Here is a 21,924-nt window from a genome sequence, read left to right on the forward strand (position 1 = left end):
AGGCTCCACTTGACTAGCTTAGTTGGATTAGCCTCTTCCTTACTTCATCAATTCATGGATATGGTATTATTCCATATTATACTGGATTATCTGACCACTCCAAGGTGAGATAGATTATAACCTAATGCTTTTCTTGAAGAGTTGTCATTGCTTCATTGATAGGTATAGCTAAGATTTGTATCAACGGCTTCTCTCACTTAGAAAATGACTTAAACAATAGCCTAAGGTTATGCTCTATAGATAATGATGTGATCATCAAGGTCTATGGCTAGTCCTCTCCTTTCTCTGAGGTTTAATAGAGATGAATGTGGATAGACAAGGATGGAATGATCAAGGTTTGATAAAAAAATTGTGTAATGTCCCTGGCAAGAGTTCAATAATAGAGTTTAAGGTATACCATGAGGATCATGGTAGAAATATGATTTGGTAAAGGACGAGTAAAAGATAAGTCAAGAATGGTTTCCTAATTCTTTCTTATTCTTTTATTTATGGTTGAATAGATATCCATATGTGGTTGCAAGGAATACCATATTATGATCCTTTTAGAAGATTTGGTATTTAATCCTTACTTAAGGTGTTGTGTAATAGTTCTAGTTCCATTTGATCTAAACCATAGATCAAATCATCTCTACTCAAAACAAGGTTTATCAAAGGTCACGTTGAGGTTTATAAAACTTGACTTGATGATCTACTTCAATTCCATCGACTCAAGTGGAACTTAAGTTACTGTGATAGTCTTTATTTGAAAGCGCAAAAATTCTCTGGATTTTCTATGCATGAATGCAATGTACACATCAGTTTTCTCTCTTTTTGTAACCTAAATCCTAGAATGTTACACATATTTTCCTCGGCTGTACCCTTGAAGGGACCTCTGTTTTGGAATTCAATTTAGAGGATCAAATGGTAATTTAACTAGGAAGCTAAACACCATGTACAAAACGTTAGATGCACTTACTTTTGGCTGGACTGGTGGTTAGGGTTGTCACCCCTCCTCCAACAGTTTCTAAATCTCTTTAGTTGTCGTGCCTCCCCTCTCATCACAGTGAAGGCTGCGAATAATGCCGGAGGATGCAAGCTCCAATTTCGTAGGCCCTTCGACCTGGCAGAAATAGTTGAGTGGGATAACTTGATAAGAGAAATCCACCCATGACATGCGTCATAGGAGTATGACATGAAGCCTGGGGGGAGAGGGGGTGCTGTTTTTTTCGAGCTGAAGCCTAGAGTAGCAGCGCAAGTTTCAGCGTGGTGGCAAGGACGACAAACTTGTTGCAGCGTTGAGGCTGAGGCTGAATGGATAGGCTTAAGATCCTCAAAACTATCTTCAGTCTGATTGACCATCTTCAAATATTGGCTTCATGGTTTTACTTTACGTGTGACCTCCAGGCAACTCCAATCCAGCATACATTTAGGGCTTGATTGGTTGCTTGCAGCCGATTTTTCCATTTCTTCTCGTTGCATGCAATTTGGCCCAACACTTACCGTATGAGTGGAAATTTGATTTGGGCCAACTTTGGTACTGCATTTGAAAACTAACAATTTTACTTAGGTTTTGTTGGAGAAACGAGATGCACTGTGATTGGTAGCCTGCATGTTGAGGAGGGTTGTGGTAAACCAAACTAATTCAATCATAATTACCTCTAATCTGTGTAACCGTTCATCTATTAGAGATAAGGTATACATGAAAAAGACGCTCCTTGATGTTGTGATTCCATTCACGTCATCGGTTCGTCATTTTGTCCAGTGTTTCAGACTCGGTTTCGTGTTTCTTTTTTAGCCCTTTGTTTACGAGTTTTGTCAAATTTTCGCACATGGTAAACCATTTCAAATTCCTTCGGGAGTAGCTTTATCTCATCATTTCACACTACTTTCGTGTTCAAAATTTTCTATTCCGACATTCGTAAACGAGTAGATCTATAACTACATACAATATACTAGTAATATGTAATACGAATGTTAAAATAGAGAACTATGAACACAAAAGTCGTTCGCGATGGTGAGATGAAGCTGCTCGTCGAAGGAATTTTAAAACACGTGAATGGTTGTGAAAAAACTGACTAAATTCAGCCAAATAAAACTTCAAACGGGACACGAAATTCCCATTCAAATACTCGACTAAATCAGGAACCGTTCATGGGAATTGATTCGTAACATCAATACACATATATTTCAAAGTAACCCACCGTTTTGTAGATTGAGGAGGATTTAAATGATGCAGATTAGTGACAAACTTAGATAGAAATGCTTGTATGCCTCCAGCCACGGAGGGGCCACTATTGCGCTCGTCAGCCTGGCCACTGAAAAACGACTGAATCGAGTGTTCTTCTTAAACCAACTTTTCTTGCATTTGGGGCTGCTTTAAAAAGCATGCTATGCAGGGACCAAATGCCCTGATTTTACCCGTTGAAAGCGAGAAAACAGATTGTTGGTAACCAATCAAGACCTTATTCGATTTCGTGTATGGAACGGAGGCAAGCGCCCTTGCTCTGGATGGGGGAGCCGCCACATGGGATGTGATGGGATGTGAAGGCGAAGGTATGCAGGACTGGGGGCGCCCACATGTATGCCTCTGCGTGGACGAGGACGGATATGCGTCTTCTGTTAGTGCTTAGCAGAGGAGAGCCACGGCCACCGCTCGGGATGGGAGGTGAAGCTGAGGCTGCGCGGGACGGGGGCGCCGCCAAAACTGCCGCTGCACGAGACGGTTGAAGTGGTTGTTGCTGCCACACTGCTTTAGATGGGATGCGCATGTCGGCTGCTCGGGACAGGGGTGTCGCGCCGCTGCTCGGATAGAGAGCAAATAAGGTACTCCCTCCGATCTATATTACTTGCCGTTAAAATGGATGTATCTATAATTAAAATGTGTCTAGATACGTCTATAATCAATAGTAGAAAATTAAAATGTGTCTAGATACATCTATATCCAGCTGATCCACCATCAATAAATGCATGACTGTGCTTTTATACAAATGAAGCCTGCATGTTCAAGATGGCTCCTGTCATGTACTACTGCTGCAATGACATAATTCCCCTTATATATGTGTTCCACAGGTCCTTGCTTTCTCTAATTCGAGAAAAAAAGAATAAAAAATGTATAAAAAATATGAATAAACCACTCCTGCAATGACCAACTCACACATCTAATAATAAATATGAAAATACGCACACCTTACATGCTCCTTCAACAACCCTTACAACATCCTTATCTGAGACCATATTGTTGGACCGATCTGATATACACGCCAATCAATCTTGCTTTTTATTTCTCTTAATTTTACAAGCACCACTTCAGGTCCATCCGGCACTCCTTTCAGAACCTAAACAAACACACGGGTAAACAAAAAAAATTGTGGAATTCAACAACCATTGAATCTCCTAAGAGTGTACTTGCCTGGAATGCTTCTTATAATTACCCCAAATGACAGGTTGCTGAAAGTTAATCAAGTTCAGGCAAGTACTTACATAAATGATCTTATCATTATGGTTAGCTAGAAAGATAGCGTAGTCCATAAGAACAAGATCATGCAATTCATAATCGCCGACTCTTTTAATCCCCATGATTCAGCAAACACATGGATCTGCGATCATCCATGGGAAGATAAGAACACAGTTAGGATAAACTATCTAGTAGATATTAGATTGAATGGTCTCTGAACATAAATATTAATCTGGGAAAATTTTGCTCACGTTTTTCTTTAGTTGTGTCTGATAAAATAATTAAGATATTGCCATCAACTTTAACAACCATGCCCGTAGCTCCCTCTTGGGCACCCCAAACCACTTTCGCATGATCTCCTGATGAAATGTTTCCGAAGCTCTTTCTCACTGAAGGAAATACTCACAATGAAAGTATCATAGGTGGTAGTATGCATTTCATGCATGCAAAAAGCTGATGTAGCAGTGTAATTAAAGATGAGAGAGAGAATAGTAGTATCATAGGTAGATACTGTATCATAGCACGTAGAACTAGCAAATTTAATACCAAATAAATCTTGTCCATATATTTGCATTGAGATTCTACAAATCATTAATACAAGACGACTATATTATACCATGCATTGTGGAGGTAGTAACATATAGTAGTATCATACACATGATACTTTATATGATACTATGCATTGTGACTACTCTAACTGTAATTACAAAGAAATGCATAACTCATCATAGCAAACAAGTAATTTTAATAATAACTACAGGTGCAACAATTACCAGAAGATGAGACATTTTTGCCTGATTTGGACAGGCGTGTCCTCTACTCTCTCAACCCACCCCTCCAAGTTTTTTAGATCATCTTTAGCAACAATGACAGCGTCACCATTCATAAGGTGTCTATTTGTCCTAGAGGAAACCGAGTAGAGAAGCTGCGCAGATCCCCGTTCATATCATTGCCAGGTTTCTTGAACTTCTCCAATTCATCGAATGTTGGTTGAATGCTCTGTGTGTGGAACTGTGGATTGATTTTATCGAGACTGTTTTATGTATTCAACCATGTCAAAGTACTGTCTTTATCCCGCATCCGCTCCACACATATGTGAATTTCCCTATTTCAAAGAAATTTAGCAAAGAATGTTAAAGATAAGTTAAATGAATTAATGACAGAGGAGGGCGAGAAGAACACCTGGCTTCGTCAATATTAAAGAAACGAGGTGGTGGGACATATCATTTCTTGTTTATCACCCCCTCCTTTCCTGAAATTATAAATTACGCATCAGATTCACACCAAGCAGCTCTATGCCAAACAAGGAAATAGCAATCATGGCAATCAAAGCATTCTTTCAGTAACTAAGAACGCACAGACTACAAGTTTTTCCTTCACATAGGCCTTCGACGATCCCTTCTAGCTTTTGATTCTACTCTTTTGATTCTACTCTTCGTTTCCTAGCCTGGAGAAGTGCGAGGTAGAAGGAGGTATCTTCATTTCCTGCCCAAAATATATATTTGCAAAATCATATCATCTTCAATGGCGTAAATGTAATGTACCGCGGGGGGCCACTGCCCCCCCCCCCCCGCGGTCGGGAAGAAAGCGTTTGGCTGAAAAATAAAAACCACCGGAGCGTTTTCCCTTTCCGTCCCATCATGGAGGTTGCAGGTGAGCCAACCTCGGTGAGGAGGCTCAGCAGATTTCCGTGAGGTACCTGGTGCTGGTGGCACCCCGCCTGTTGAGGAGAGATGGGAGGGGTGCTGCAGGTGTTAACATTCCCGCCGCAAACCACCTCCAGATCAGGCATCCCCTCCTAACCTTGGTAGAAGACGATGCGGCGGAGCAATGGCGCATCGACGCGGCGGCCACGGGGAGCGGCGTGGAGAGAGAGAGGATGTGAAATGGAGTGAGGAATCTGGGTGGAGGAAATTCCCGATCTCGCGCTTTATGCGATACAAACCACTGCCTGACGCCGCCCACTCGATGGTGTTGTCCGTTGGCCGGCACTGGCGGTCTCCACATTGCTACCTGCCATATGGCTGGCACGGCCAGAGAAGTCGCTGATGTGGTACTTGGGCTCGCCCGCTCTACCGCTAGACTCGTGGTCTTCTTCTCCTTCAAGCACATACAGCCGGCACCTGACACATGTATATTCTCCTTAGTATGTACTTCCTTCATTCTCTTTTAGTCTACATTCTAGGAAAAAAATAGACAAATTAGTAATGCATTTATTAGTACTACTTAAATTGGGAAACAACCAATAGATAAAGGAGGAACACTTCATTTTTTGTATTGTTATTGGCTAAAAGTTAGAATATAGAGTGTTGTGGGTATACTTTTTGGGTATATAAATGACATGGTCTAGATCCGGCAAGCCCGGATGGCACATAGATGGTGATGGTGGCATATGGCCCATCGGCCGGTCCAGTTGCTGTTGATAGAAGATGGATGAAGTCCAGCCCAGGAACAGGAGCCAGATCTCAACCAACCTATGCAGATAGTCGGATCCGTGGAGACCCATGAAGTATCCGGATCCATTACGCCGTATAAGGAAAGATGGATCCTTGACGTGCACGGCAATGTAATATTCCGTAGTTAGGCATCTTGTATTCCGGTTAGAACTCTCCGTGTAAACCCTAGATCCTGACGCCTTTATAAGCCGGATCTCGGGAGCCCTAGAGGTACAACTACAACTCATTGTAACAACGCGAAAGCGTCCAGATAATTCCAGATAAGCAGTAGTAGGCCCTGTCATCGTGCAGGTGTTCCGAAACTGGGTAAATCGCGTACCGTCGTTCCGAGGACTCTCCGCTCGATGGGCCCTACTTATTCTCCCTCTCGTGAGGATCCCTCCTCCGAGATACCGTCTAATAGATAACGACATAGAGTATTTGAGAAGAAATTTTAGGCCTAAACTGTGTAGAGTATTTCAGAACGGAGGGAGTACATGTACTCCTAAAACAATATCTCTAAAAAATTATCTCTAATAGTGACCTCCAGAGAGGCAAGCTCTTCTGAATGCATTTTACATACAAGAAGGGGAAACATACCTCATCGCCCTACACTGCAATAAGGCGAGCCTTGAGAGGGCATCCATGCCTAGCACATGGAGAACCCACCACCGCCCGTGCGCTCTTAGCGTCATGCAGGTCATGCAGCATCCAGCTTAAGACGATTTTAGGACAAAAAAAAATCAATCTACCTTTCTCTTTCCGATCAGAGTCATGAGCTGCTGAACTAATATTAACTATTTGCTTCACAGACTGCTCGACAGATTTAACTTTAGATCAAACAATGTTGATTACATCCTGCATATCCTCCAACAACATTAGTTTTCTGAAAATTGTTTTGAGCAGTTGCCGTTTGCTTTGCAGGAGTTTTTTTTGTTTGACAGATTGCTTTGCAGGAGTTGTGATAGTCCTGAGATTTGATAATCTAATGGAATTATTATAGACAAATGAAAACATTGAAGGTTGATAAAAGAAATCTGAATTATCAAATGCAACAAATTATCCAAAGCATATGTACAACAGTAATTCCTTGAATTTCTTCGCAAAATGGGAAGATTATAGCTAAACCATAGTGTGAACGAGTTTCATAATGAATTATTCATCATTAAATGAGTAGAGTCGAACTATTATATGGACAAAGATTATCATGTTGAAATGTTTGTCCAAATAAAGTGGTCCTTAATGTATTTAGGCGCGCAATTGAATTTGTACAATGAATATGTGTTCATTTCAGATTGTCTACTGTTTTTACACATAACTTTTCATGCGTGATATATTGGGTGTGAAAAAATAAATTCAAAGGTTGTGGCAACGCACGGGTATTATGCTAGTATGTACAAGGCTTGTATTAGAATATTTTTAGCCTTTTGAAAGCTCTCCACTACGAGTCACATCATTTGTTTCTTTGTGTCAGGTATCTCCTTCCAATTTTTTTGCCTTTTCAAAGCTCCACTACGAGTCACGTACATCATTTGCTTCTTTCTGTCAAGCATCTCTTCCTATACTAGGAGTAGGTGCAAGGGTAAAATTTATCTTGCTTTTCAGCGGAGAAGTGAGTAGACACATTTAAACCATCCAAATCTGTTGCTCGTAGAGGAGTTTTGTCATATCAATAATAATATGCACCCAAGGTTAAAAATTGCATTTTCGTATCGAATATTTCTGGGATATAATTAAAGGTGATTTATTAGACCTTTTTGCTGAGCTCCACGTTGGTCAACTTGAATTATTCCGTATTAACTTTGGGGAGATTTATTTACTACCAAAGGTTAATGATGCGGAAAGGATTCAACAATACAAGTATATATGTCTTCTTAATGTTTGTTTCAAAATCTTTACTAAGGTTGCTACTATTAGACTTAACTCGGTGGCCGATCACGTCGTGTGTCCTACTCGGTCTGCTTTTATGCAAGGTAGATATATCTTAGATAGTGTAGTAACCTAGCATGAAATAGTTCATGAGTTGCACCGTAAGAAGTTGAATGGGGATATCCTCAAAATCGATTTTGAAAAAACCTATGATAAATTTAAGTGGTCTTTTCTTCAACAAACTAACTCTGATGATGAAAGGTTTCTCTGATGAGTGGCGAGCGTTGATTAATAACTTTGTTTTTTGGAGAAAGTGTTGCTATCAAGGTCAATGATAACGTTGGTAGATACTTCCAGTAAAAAGGGGTTGAGGCAAGGGGATCCACTATCTCCAATGTTATTCAACATTGTGGCGGATATGCTTGCTATTTTAATTGACCGAGCTAAAGTCGATGGTTAGATTGAAGGAGTGGTTTCTTACCTGGTTGATGGGGGATTATCTATTCTTCAATATGTCAATAATACTATTCTATTTCTGGATCACGATCTGGAAAAAGCAACAAACATGAAATTAATCTTATCAGTGTTAGAGCATTTATGAAGTCTTAAGATTAATTTTCATAAGAGTGAATTTTGTTTTGTATTTTGGCGAGGCCTAAGACAATGCTAACCTATACGCCGAACTCTTCGATTGTGGGTTGGGCAGTTTTCCAATTAGTTATTTGGGTATTCCTATTCATCACATGAGGCTCACGCTTGCTGAGTGGAAAATTGTAGAGGAAAGACTACATAAGCGGCTTAGTAGTTGGAAAGAAAATTTCCTATCCCTAGGTGGAAGGCTAGTTCTCATAAATTCAGTACTTACAAACATGATATTGTATATAATTTCTTTCTTCCAGTTGCCTAAAGAAATTTGTGCACATTTGGTTATTTCTGATCCAGATTCTTTTGACAAGAGGGTAGTGAGAAAAAGAAATACCGGTTGACTAAATGGAGTGTCGTTTGTCGTTCAAAAGATCAGGGTGGACTTAAAGTCCACGATCTAGAGGTTAAAAACTATGCCTTGCTATGGCTGGCTAGGTTGTTAACCGAGGATGGCGTATGTCATAGTCTATTGAGGAGAAAGTACGTTGGCTCAAAGGCCATTTCTCAAGTTATATGGAAATCTGGAGATTCACATTTGTCGTGGAGTTATTATTCTCACTAAAAATAATCTTGCAAAGCGCAATTGGCATGGATCAATGAGTTGTGTTTTCTATCACGAACACGAGACTATAAAACATATTTTCTTCCATTGTCGATTCGCGAGGTCTCTATGGTCAATCATTCAGATAGGTTCTACTTTATACCCTCTACAAAGCATTGTAAATATTTTTGGCAACTGGCTGAATGGGGTGGATTCTAGTATAAGTTTCTTATTAGGGTGGGAGCGATTGCCATTATTTGGTCGCTTTGGCTACGTATAAATGAAAAGGTTTTTAATGATAACAATGCTTCTCCTGGTGTACGGCTTTGCTCCGTTTATGGTCATCGCTTCAATGCTTGGAGGACCGTGAGCTCTTTACGGAGGTGTGTACACGATTGAAGGATATGACCAATGAATTTATTACCTAACATGGGTGGTCATAATCGTAGACTCTCATCTACGGTTACTCCCATCTACGGTGGCCTAGTTTTTAGTAGCCAGTTCTTATACCTTTTAGTAGCCAGTTCTTATACCTTTTGTAACGTTTTTTGTTCTCCGTACTGTTCCTGGACGAATGTGTGCATCCTAACTAGGTATAATGCTTAAACGCTAAGTAATAAAGCGCTCTTTATTAAAAAAAGGCTCTTTCTTTAAGAGGAAAATAGCGCCATGTAAATAGAACCGTTAAAAAGGAGGAAAAGCAAGGCGTATCAATAAATAAACTTAGTTCTGAACTTCTGATGGAGACACTCTGAACTAGGCTGCTAACAAGATAAATTAAGTATTCATTTCCTATAGAACAAACGCTCTACTGAAATCTATTGGTTTCCTCAATTCCTCTTATCCAGCTTATCGGGCCCTTATACAAAAGACAACAGAATTACTGGAAAACGTAGGTGCAACTAGGGAAGCGCCCATAACCCAATCTAGAAATTTCACAAATCCAATTTTGGCCACCAATACAAACTAATCATGCAGGCATACACCTCATACATATGCATCCTTGAACATAAGATATATATAATATATATACACTGCTAGTATTTGTTCACTATATGGCTAGCTAAAAAATCCCAAAAAAAAAAAAAAAAAACAAGCTAGAAAGTGGAACTGTGTTGCTGCTTCTGACTTGAGGTGAACCCAGTAAATGAACAACACTAGTCCCTCCAATCTGTGATAACTATCGTGGTTTTAGTTTAAGGTAGTAACAACAAGCAGAGACAGGTCTTGATCCAAGAACAGGAAGTCCCACGCTACAGAAAAGTTAAATTGTAAGTCTCATGTAATTCAGGCTAATAAGTCTTCTCTTTATATTACGAACAAACAACATACCTAAATTACAAACTAAGATCACTAGCACGCCATGAAAAATCGTGACGAAATGCGCAGAACAATGTAGCAATATATAGAAGGCGAGAAGAGATAACCGTCGCCCGACCGGGTTGGTGTAGTTGGGGCCGTAGTCGGCGGTGAGGAGGAGGTAGGCGGCAACGACTGCGCCGACCATAGAAGTCCGGCGAACTACCCTCTCCGTCCTTGGGTCCATCGGCGCCATCGATCGTAACTTGGTTCGTTGTGGAAGAACCGAACAAGAAGAGTCGAGAGACTGCTTTGAGGAGTCGGGAGACTGCTTTGGTTGTCGAGAGACTGCTAGAAGAGGAAACCGCCAAGGTGCCCGTACTGGGCCAGGCCTTCGAGCTTTTCTCCTCTTGGGCTTTTTAAGAATTTCGGCCTCTGAGCTTTCACTATTGATGGGCCGGACCCAGTACTTGTTCTCCCTCGTTTCGGCCAGTCCACCGCCGCCGTCCCACTCTCGCTCTCTCCTCCCCCTGTCTCGCCGCCGCCGCCTCTTGCTTCGCCGGTCACCCCGCTCAAGATGTTGGGCGTCGCCGACGGAGGGACGCCGGAGGTCACCCTGCAGACCTCCATGGGAGAATTCACCGTCGAGGTACCAGGGTTCTCTCCTCTTTCTTCTTCGTCTTCATCCTCGTCTTCTTGCCGCTGATGGTTCCTTCCTCGTCTGGTCGGTGCTTGCGTGCTCTAATTGGGCAGATGTACCACAAGCACGCTCCCAAGACCTGCAGGAACTTCATCGAGCTCTCGCGCCGCGGAAACTACAACGACGTCATCTTCCACCGCATCATCAAGGTTCCGTGCTTGCTTTCCCTCCGATCTCGTTTGCCACTTCTCTGCGCCTGGCTCAGTCCGGTGGGCGGTGTTCCTTATTCGGTAGTGCTCATGCAGGATTTCATCGTGCAAGGTGGGGATCCTTCTGGAACAGGCAGGGGCGGCGAATCCATCTACGGGTCAGTGGCCGAATACTAGCTTGGCTTTCTTCTTGAGTCAAACATAATTTTGAAGCGTCCCTGGCTTATAAGCAAGCTCATATTAGCAGTGAATTATGTGTACCGTAAAGTTTGGAATAAGCTTCAACGTTGTGCTAGAAATTAACTACTGTGTCAGTGTTTTGGTGGCGTCAACGGTGTGCTAGAAATTAACTATTGTATCAGTGTTTTGGTGGCTGTTATACCATTACTTTCAGCCTGCCCTAACGTATTGTTTGGTACAGGAAGCTAATATGTTTGTTGTTCATCAGAAAATAGGATGCAATTGTATTGGTGGATGGTTGAATCTTAAGATTGGTGAAGTTGTGTAGGTTGATGCTTCTATCTAACGTTGTCTGTCTCTGCAGAGCAAAGTTTGAGGACGAGATAAGGCCAGAACTGAAGCACACCGGGGCTGGGATTCTATCGATGGCAAATGCTGGTCCAAATACAAACGGAAGCCAGTTCTTCATAACTCTTGCTCCTTGTCAGTCACTGGATGGTGAGACTAGCATTCTGGCACTCTGCAATATGTTACTGATCTTGCATGTTTTGCTTTATTGAGCCTGGTATGGTGTTTTCACTCTACCCCGGAATACATTCTGCACACTGGTTCACCGACACCTTTTTTTCTAGTTGTTGCCTGGAAAAATTGCAATTGTTCTATAATAATGAATTGATGGTTAATTGGATTCCTAATGATTACAAAGAAGTACAACTAAGGTGGATTGAGTTATTAAGAGCATTTTGGAGGATCACTTTATTGTTCAAGTCTAATGCATATTGTCCCTGAAATATGATGCCAGCATAGCTGTGCTTCCCTTGTTCACTGCCATCCTCAGATATAATCTACCTTAGAAGTTACACTACATTACTGTCTTTCTTTATTCTGGAATGTGTCCATTCTGAACTTTGCATCAGTACGCCTGCATTTTCAGTCAATCAACATAAGAATTTGAATGTACCAGGGAAGCACACAATTTTTGGGAGAGTGTGCAGGGGAATGGACATTGTCAAGCGCCTTGGAAGCATTCAGACAGACAAGAACGATAGGTACCACTTACACTATATCCATAGCTTCACACGAGTGCACCAGATTACTTGTGTCCCATTAAATCAATTTCATTATTCACCTGCAAAGACTTCATGTAGTATTTTTTCCTATTTTTTCAATCCTTAGAATTGAATCTTATTTTATTACTACTATGTTGGTCCAGGCCCATCCATGAAGTGAAAATCCTGAAGACTAGTGTCAAAGATTGAAGCACGCTGGTCCTGCGTGTTGTCATGACCTCTGATCTGGCTGTGTCCGATTCCTAAGTCTTGTAATGTAATGCATTTTGGAGAAGTGATACCAGCCATTGGCAAACTTGTACTTTGGTGTTCCCTTTTAACAGCCGATGGATCCTTGATCTATCTGACTTGAATGCATGATCATCAACTGGATAAAAAAATTAACTCTAGAAAATGTGTGATGACCTATATTTCTTGTGTAGTGTGTGGTCATTTTTGGGCAAGAGGTTCACAGCCTACTCAGGTAGAACACTGAGCAGGTTTTACACAGTTTATGCTTGCAGCCATTTTTCTTCTGACTTGTGCGCTACTTTTGTTGCCAATTGCTGCACAACCCTAACCTTGCGCAACTGCCAGGCCCAGGCTCCTTGGCCATCCCCTTTATCTCTTAGACAAGTAGGCAAGTAACCGAACTATCAGTTGCCCATCTCTTGGTTCTTCCAGTCTTGCAGATTCCATGAACATCGCCGACAGCTCAGATTTTCCCAGATCACATCCAGCATACACCAAAGCACATATCTCCGGCTGAACACTTGAACTGGTGGGGCATCCTGATCAACACAAGCTTGCTTCCTGAATCTTGATAAGTTTCCAAGTTCCTGTCGAGTGTGGGATTGCCACTACCTGTGCTACTATCCACAGATACGAATGCAAGTAGGCAGAATACCCCGTCCTTGATCTTTCTTCCCGGAAGTTCCGCATGTAGCCAGGAAATTTTTCATAAGGCGCCACACAGCCGTTATTATTATAATTGAACATGCTAGCCTGAAAAATCCTCGCTAATTTATTCAGAGATTACAAGTTTTGTTCCCATAACCTGATTAGAAATGAAGGTCCTCAGATTGCAATGAATACTCGTTAGGCTCAATTACATCAGAAACCTGCTAAACAAAATGGATTAGTCTAGCGGGCGGCCGCATGCCTATTAGTGCATCTGAGCGGGCGACTAAAAAAGGAACATGCTACCTTTGTCAGTGTGAACACATACCATTTATAGCTAGACATTCAGTGATTGTAGCACATGCACTACAATGACATCATGCACATTAATTTTTCTTTTCAAATGCTTAAAATCATATAACTTTTACACCGGATGTCGAAATTAGGATCCGCTTTCACTTTTGAATTTCTTGCGACGAGCTCTTCAAAACTAGATCTCATTTCTATGTATTTTGATGTAGTTTTTTTAAAGCAACTTTTACATGCGACAAAGCAATTATAATGCAAGATTATGCAACTTTAGTGTGGAGCGAAGCAACTTTACTGCACAACGTAAATCTACATTCACAACGAAAGTTGCATCGCTAGACGCCAAAGTTGCTCGACCATCCATCAAAATTTATTCGGTGGGTACTAAAGTTGCTTCGCTGGACCCCAAAGTTGGGCCATCACAAATCAAATTTGCTCTGTCGAGTACCAAAGTTGCTCTACAGGAAACTAAATTTGCTCGGTCAGGCACCAAAGTTGCTCGGTTCGAGAATTGTGTCGCCAGGCACCAATGTTGTTGTGTAGGGCACTTAATTTGCTTCGTCAAGCATTGAAATTTCTTCAATGGACACCAAAATTATTTTCGGGCACAAAAGTTGTGCCTTCGTGTACCAAAAAGTGTATATGTTCGTTGCACACCAAAGTTGCTATGTCACACACTAAAGTTGTTTTGCTACATAATAAAATTGCTCTGTTGCGTATCAAAGTTGCTTGAAAAAAAATTCGCCGAAACATATGAAAATGTGGTCTAGTTTCGAAGCTCTCGTCGTGGGGATTTTAGAAGTGAAAACGAATTATAATTTCACCGCACGGTTCAAAAGTTATAGTTTTTAAAAAAACGAAAGCTGACATGAGCTAGCCTACCAGCCGGACCGCAACCTCCTGTCGCCTAGTGCATGTGCCCAGCACATCCGTCTGGCACACACCCGCCCATAAGATTTCAGGAAACAAAATTACTCCTAAACCAGAAAGGCCAACAAAAACAAAATAAACGTTCATAGGTTCACCTTGCAAATCTCATTATCTGCCAGCAAGCAACCTCAGAAGGTTGTACTTGCATATAGCAGGCTCAGTGGACGATAAACAGAACTGAATGAAGGAGGGCAAACAGACTGTTGCAATTGCCTCAGTTAAATTGAATATAGAAGCTGTTTCTACATATACAATCAATGCCTTTCTTGATTTCTAACATGCAACACAATTTGTCATATATGCCTTACTCGTACACCTAATGGGGGGGATAAACTCTACAAATCAGACTCTATAAGCATCCCCCACGAGTTATATTACACCTGCTACAAAGTCATCGGTCACCATAGTTTTGCCACCAGATGACACACTTACGTGCTATTATCCATTCATGATGTCAACAACAGGGGCACCTAGTCCCTGATAATATCACCCACACCAATGGTGCATCTAGACATCAGTGTGTGCCTGCATCAATGGAGCATTCCCTGCCTCCCATTGGTCATCGGCTGCTATGCCCGTTCATTTCGCATCTCCCAGAAGTGGAATGAGGTGAACTCACACCATTCACCATTATTTGGGGCTGATCTAGCTGCGCCGTGGCTATCAGGGCCTGGCTATCAGAAGGTGAACTCACACCATTTGCCATTATTATCTGGGGCTGCCCACCTTCCTCCGGCGTGGCATTAACCTTTATTGGGGCCTGATTATCTTCCTCTGCAATGGCATTCGCTCTCTGTACTCTGGGATCTGCAAGTTTCACTGCCGTCTTGCCCAAGTCTTCCTTGTTGGAGCCTGGCTGATCCGCCAACAGTTCTAGGCGCTTGAGAGCTGGTGAATCCCCATCACAGTACCTGCGCCACATGGTTCTGTATGCAGATTCCAGGCCCCGTGTGAAACTCTCTCCATCGCAGACTGGTGATTTTATCATCAGTTCTCGTAGGCTCATTCTCAGTTCTTGTAAAGCATCGACATCTGATGCCAAATCCAATGCTAAGCTAACATATTCATCCTCCGTTTTGGCAACCAGCCTCCCCAAACCTGGAAGAAATAACTAGCAATCAACAATTTTCTTCATGATTACATATCTGATTGGACAGTGAAAAAAAAAACTGTGGTAGCACAAGTTAACACTATCTAGGTCCCAATAATCCTTCTTTTTTGTAGGTTCCGCAGAAGATATATGTACTGGGAAAAAAGATAGTGGAATAAAATGCAGCTCCTACAAATATCCAGGCAGGAGAAACGAAAATAAAACAAATGAATAAGAAGTGCAAATTAAAATGTGTCAACACCATCATTAGGGTACAGTTCAGTGTTACATACCAACTTTGGTAAGTAGGCTAACACCAACGTTATGAGCGTGGACTGTACCAGCCATTGTAACACATGGAACCCCCATGTAAAGGGATTCACATGTTGTGGTAGTTCCAGCATAGGGAAACGTATCCAGGCTGCAAAAACGTAAGCCAAAGTTCAGTCATCTGTTCAGAGGAACACAGATAATGGAGAAAGCATTTTCTGAATATTCACGTGATAAGGAATTGCTACCCTGACAAACATTTTAAAACTTAACCGAGAAGATCTAAATGTGACATAACTTCTCACCTAATGTCCATTAAGGAATATGCTTGCATGTGATCATGATTGAGATGGATCAATGGCAGCAAATCAACTCGTAATGGCTCCAAACCTAACTCCTCCAGTGTTGTTAAAAATTTCTGTCTGATACTGTCACAGCAGAATGGTTTGCACTTAACCACAAGCCGCGAGTTAGGGACTGCGCATAATATTCTGGCCCAAACTTGCAACACTTTAGGTGTAATCTGCCAAATAAAATAACTCAATGAACAGAGTGATCCAATTAAGATAAATTAAAACATTCAAATCTATCGTGTACCTTTGCTAGATTGTTAAAACTTCCAAATGTGACGAAACCATTTGAAACTGCTGGTGTTGGACAAACTGGCCCAGCTTCTGGGGAAGGAGTGTAACAAAGAAAGCTTTCAGGAAGACGCACCAACTCTTCAACATGCCTGCACACAGATGTCAGTATGGGGTTCTAGATGCATGGGGAGAAACTGCATCACAGACTATAAACAGAGGAAAGCATACGGCATACTTTTGGTTTGTATTAGGTGTATCGGCCAATGAATCTGTTATTCGGTAGTCAATTGCTGGTAAACCTGTCGTGTTAGGGTAACCAATCCATGTAACCTGTATAGACACACATCGAAGTTAGAAAAGAGACCCTTTCAGAAGAACAATCAGATAGTCAGTAAATTAATGATCATGAAATACTTGAATGGTTTAACATCTACCGAGATTCCAGAACATAATAACAGGAATAACGGTGCTCACATGAAAAACCAGTTCTGGAAATAAAACCAAGTCCTAGAAATGCATCATGGAAAACAAATATACCTGAATAGGAGCAGGCCTGCACGCCATTGTTCCTAATTTGTTATTTGCAGTATGACCAGTAAGTTCCACAAGTATATCCACTTTATCCTCTCTGATCAAGCTAGCAACCTTCTTTTCGTCAATACCATATATATCTCTCCACAACCCACCCTTTTTTAACACCTTATCCTTGAATCGAAGGGTCTTTGCATCTGCCTAAAGAATCATAAATGAAAAGAATATAATCAGAAAATAAAGACTATGCGTGGAAAAGGAAAAAATGACAAGGAGATAACCTAGACCCAACTTGACAGCTTCATATAGCATGTTATTTTTTCAATTTGCGTATTTTGTTTTACCGAACTGATTTTTTCTATATACATAGACCCCCAGCTCCCTACCCTGTGAACCACTGGATGACCGATTTTGTTTTGGTAAAGTGATCATTTGGCATGTTTATTTGGTTAGCACTAATCTTGATTTGTATCTGCATATTAGTTTTCGTTTTCCATGTAGTTAGGTGTACTCATGTAGTCAGTTGTATACCGACAAGATGTATGTGTGACACGTACGTAAACAGCGAGTCGACGGCGGAGAGCGTGCAGGGTGAGATGCTAGTGTGGCGTGAGATACACGCACATGCGAGATGTCAATTGCTGTGTGAAGCAGCAGCACAAGACCTGGAGCCAACGACTGAATATGTGGTCATCTAGATGAGTTAGTTGCAGGCAACATGCATACCCAAGTTGTTAGTAGCCGAGTCAATCTGGAGTGATTCTAGGAGGTGATGGACACGTGCTAGCTAGTGCGTGCGTGCATGTAGTTGATAGTTAGTGGATGAGTGGCATTAGTGCCAAGCTCTTGTATATATACTGCTTTGAGTTAATGAGAAAAACAACGGTGGCAGAAACAATGTAGTCTATCTTGTTATCAAGGGGAAGTGCTTCTCGGCAAAGCAAGTTGTGCTTCTACCTTGAGCGTGTGTGTGCGTGTGTGGTTGCTCATGATACACAAGTGAGAGTTCAGAGGTAGAAGAAGAGGGGCAGCGAGATGCAGCTCCAACATATTTCCACAGATATTGTGATTCCAAATGAGGCAAGGCAGTTTAAATAAGTTGATAGCCATGTGCACAAAATCCAGAATAGCCAAACAAAGAACAAATTATCTCTACCTTCACAACACCAGAGTAGACGACCACCTTGCAGTTTGCGTAGTCATGGTGTGCAAGGGGGGCTTCAACGAAGTATGACACGGAGTGAGTAAAAAAATCAGGAGATACATAACCAATGACCAGTGGACGATCAGCGACTTTTGGGTTATCCCAACTAGTATAGTGGGCATACAGTTTCATAAAGCGCTTTCCCCATTCTCTGCAAAATATAGAAAGAGAGAAAGAACTGAATAGTATTAATACCATGTAGAAATGCAAATCAGCTAACATAAAAATGGCACATCCATTGCTAATAGTGCATAGAAGGACCTGTGAGCATCATAAAGCTTGTCATCTGACCCCTCATCAATATAGTTCATTGCAAGCAATCTATTCTGCAAAAAAGTTATTCTGTTAAGTTGACCAGCACCAGCTCAGGGAAGATATTAATCTATACAGTGCATCGATGGACAATATTGTCAGATACTAAATGGGAGCATACTAGTGGTACCTGCTAAACTAAATCAACACTTCATACAACAACATACAAGAGTCCTGAAGAAACGTTAATAAAGCAAAGCTTGGGGCCTCAAAAAGTACCTGACCAGCATTTCGTGAATCAGGATCAATTTGAAGGCATCTCTCATACGCCTGTACAGATAATGTGATACTTCCTGCATCTCTGTAAAGAACACCTATGATAAAGAAATGGTGAACTTTCAGTCACTTAAAAACGCCCAGAAAATGAAAAAATAATATTGAGCAGACATTTTTTTCAATACTGCCATAGTTGTACCCATGACTCGTCGATATGTGGAGATACATGCATTGGGCCATTGGGGAGTATTGAGGAATTTTTATTTTCAAATTAACATTAAATAAATCCTGATTTTCCTCTACACTTCTGCACCAGAAACACTTCAAAGGAAAAAAAACCTAGCAAACTCCTGATGGCCACCTCATGTCAGATCTGAGAAATGTTCCTTGACTCTTGCTTACTATTTATGCCGATTGTTCAAAGTTACTGATTGTGCAACGGTCATCCTCTAATATACATGATGTATTTGTTTTGTTTAGATACATATACATCCTTTTTGTGTGTGATCGTGATGCAATTATAAGAATCTATAATGGTAGCAGAGGTTTGTTATTCATTACCTAAATTATTATATGCTTCAGCATACGTGGGGTTTGCAAGTATGGCCTTCTCAATCATGCTTGCAGCAGCATCCATCTTGCCCTAAATATGAGAAATGCATTTTGATAAACCATAAGTGCAATGTAACCAGACAACCACAATAAGAATGTGAGCAAGAAAAATATGATAATAGTGAGGAACATACCTGAACTGTGTAGACAACTCCAAGGTTATTCAATGACTGAGAGAAATTTGGCTTAATTGTCAAGGCCATCTGCAAAACACAAAAGAATGAGAAGAGAGAATAAGTAAACACAAGTATACTTGAACAGAAGTCCATTATTAGTTTCACTTACTTGATAGCATTCAACAGCCTTATCGAGATTATCCCTATCCTTGTATATTACTCCCAGATTATTGCATGCCTCTGCACAGCGAGGATTGAAGTGCAGAGCAAGTTCATAAAATACGATAGCCTTCATGAAACTCGTAAATAGTTTATGTCAGCAAAAGGTGAATGCTAAATAGTAGAACCGAATTAATGTAATTTTCTTGTAACTCACCATCTCAAAATTCAACATTTCACCATATGCAACGCCAAGATTATACATTGCATCAGCATAGTGCCAATTATAGAAGAGAGCTTTCTTGTAATATGCCACACCTTGATTGATGTCACCCTCGATTTTTACCTAAACATTTTCGGTTATTTAAATAATAATTAGTAAGCGAAAATATAAAAGATTTCCTTTAATCAATCATGAACAGTGGCAGTGCTATGGACTACTAAATGTAAAATGTATACAAAAAGTATGACAATTGCAGCTGAGCTTCTGTACAACTTTTAGTACTAGAAAATATGAGAAATTAGTAGTACATGATGCATACCCATTGAATGCCATTTTAAGGTCAGTCAAAGAAAAGAAAAAATGGAGAATGATGGTAAGCATAGAATTTACACAATAGTAGTAGTGGACAAGTTCCCACCTTTGTACCCATGTCGGTTAGTGCTATTGCCATGTTATTCTTAGCAATCTCAAAGTTTGGGGATATAGTCAAGCACCTGGGATACAGTAAAGTTATGCAACGCGTGAGCTTCAACATGTTCATGTTGTAGATTGCTTTATGAACATCAACACAATTCAAATGAACAACTTAATGGCAAGGTTACCTGTCATAGCAAGCAATTGCTGCATCTAACTCTCCCCGGTTCTTGAAAATAACTCCCATATTGCAATAAGCTTCAGCATACAATGGTCTCTCCAATGCAGCTTTTTCATAACAAGTAAGAGCTACATCAAATTGCATCATCTCTGAATAAACCACTCCAAGGTTGTAATAAGCAGGCTGCAGAAATCAGATGGACACATTAGCACAACGCTAAATAAAATGAAAAACATAATATCTATTTTTACCATAAAAAGATAACAACGAGGTATGGAGATAAAGTAGAGTTAATGATGGTACCGCATAGTGGCTATCCACTTCAAGAGCTTCGCAATATTTTTGAATCCCAACTTCTGTATTGCCTGCAAGCTTCAAGCTAGTCCCAAGATCGGTCAATACAATAGCAAGAAATTCTGCAGCAGCTTTATAGGAAGGATCCGCAGTTCGGGCTTTTTGATACGCCTGTTTCACGTTTGTTTTCCCAATTAGAACATTAAAAAGGCACAGGACACAATAAATACAGTAAAGCAACAAAACTTTAAGAGCATTTTTTGCAGTACGTATTAAGAGTTTCCAACGGGGCAACGTTTTAATCTAATGAACTAGAATGGTAACCAAATACAGTGGTAACCATTTTTCAGAGTAGGATCCCACTTTCTTTTGCTACAGTTACCATCTCATTTTCTACTGCCATCAGCTAAACTGCTAGACATCAATTACATCACACGAGAGTTTATACTTAGAACCCAATGATGACTAGGTTTTCCGGACAGATAAGTCATTTTTAATTTAACTTCGTTCCCCGCAAGAAAAACTAAAATTTAGGCAAGCATACTAACATGAAATCATCCATTCAGGCTAGCATGGCACAAGCGATGAGCACGAAACTAGTGGGTTCCTAGTTCCTACTATTGGCAGTGGCAGGGTGCAGCGGGGAAAGGGGGCTAACTCATAAATCTACAGTTTGCTTTCAATTAACCACCTACTCCATACAAAATTTCCAGTGTTCAGTTCTTAACAATAACAACAACGCTACGATTAAAACAAGGTCTATTTTTTCTGCGACACACTTCACAGTTCACAATAAGTCAAGAACCAGCAATCCAACAGACAGGTGGGAGAACGGCCATAATGAATCTTGCCCCATACCTCTGCAGCTTCAACCAAGTGCCCCTCGTCTTTGTAAATCATGCCACAATGCGTGAGAGCACACGCGTTACCGGGGTCGACCTTCACAGCCTCGGTGAAGCACTCGAGGGCCTGCTTGAGCAGGCTCTGCGCCTGGAGGCAGATCCCCTTCCCGATAAGGGCCTCCACGTTGGCGTCATCCTTGTCAAGCACGGCGCTGTACAGCTGGAGAGCGTCCGCGAACTTGTTGCGTGACCGGAGGATGTTGGCGTACCGCAACGCATCTGCCCCTTCCAACTGCTGCTGCTGCGGCTTCGCGGGGGGAGCAGGAGCAGCAGCGCCATTGCAGTCAGGAGCGGCGGCACCGTTGGTCTCCTTCCCTTCGAGGGGCTCCGTCCCTGGCTGCCCCATGGAAGAGGGGGAGGGAGAGGGGGACGCCTTC

The 21,924-nt window shown here is 41.3% G+C and overlaps 2 protein-coding genes across 2 annotated transcripts; one reads left to right on the forward strand and one right to left on the reverse strand.

The window, feature by feature from the left end:
* Window positions 1-10,741: 10,741 nt before the first annotated feature.
* On the forward strand, window positions 10,742-12,663 carry LOC124681081 (peptidyl-prolyl cis-trans isomerase CYP18-2-like). The gene is made up of 6 exons (XM_047216053.1): window positions 10,742-10,871; window positions 10,976-11,071; window positions 11,168-11,229; window positions 11,616-11,749; window positions 12,216-12,300; window positions 12,465-12,663. The coding sequence occupies exons 1-6, from the start codon at window positions 10,800-10,802 to the stop codon at window positions 12,508-12,510; spliced, it is 495 nt and encodes a 164-aa protein (XP_047072009.1). The 5' UTR covers window positions 10,742-10,799; the 3' UTR covers window positions 12,511-12,663.
* A 1,974-nt stretch (window positions 12,664-14,637) lies between these two features.
* Window positions 14,638-21,893, reverse strand: LOC124663742 (probable UDP-N-acetylglucosamine--peptide N-acetylglucosaminyltransferase SPINDLY). Its single transcript, XM_047201438.1, has 17 exons — window positions 21,504-21,893; window positions 20,655-20,816; window positions 20,359-20,534; window positions 20,175-20,250; window positions 19,751-19,879; window positions 19,544-19,663; window positions 19,393-19,461; window positions 19,208-19,289; window positions 18,650-18,744; window positions 18,380-18,444; window positions 18,071-18,269; window positions 16,921-17,115; window positions 16,619-16,713; window positions 16,397-16,532; window positions 16,105-16,322; window positions 15,823-15,950; window positions 14,638-15,537 (listed from the first exon to the last, which is right to left on the reverse strand). The coding sequence occupies exons 1-17, from the start codon at window positions 21,891-21,893 to the stop codon at window positions 14,999-15,001; spliced, it is 2,874 nt and encodes a 957-aa protein (XP_047057394.1). The 3' UTR covers window positions 14,638-14,998.
* Between the last annotated feature and the right edge of the window lie 31 nt (window positions 21,894-21,924).

This window comes from Lolium rigidum, chromosome 1, assembly GCF_022539505.1.
Source record: "Lolium rigidum isolate FL_2022 chromosome 1, APGP_CSIRO_Lrig_0.1, whole genome shotgun sequence".
Lineage (NCBI taxonomy): Eukaryota > Viridiplantae > Streptophyta > Magnoliopsida > Poales > Poaceae > Lolium > Lolium rigidum.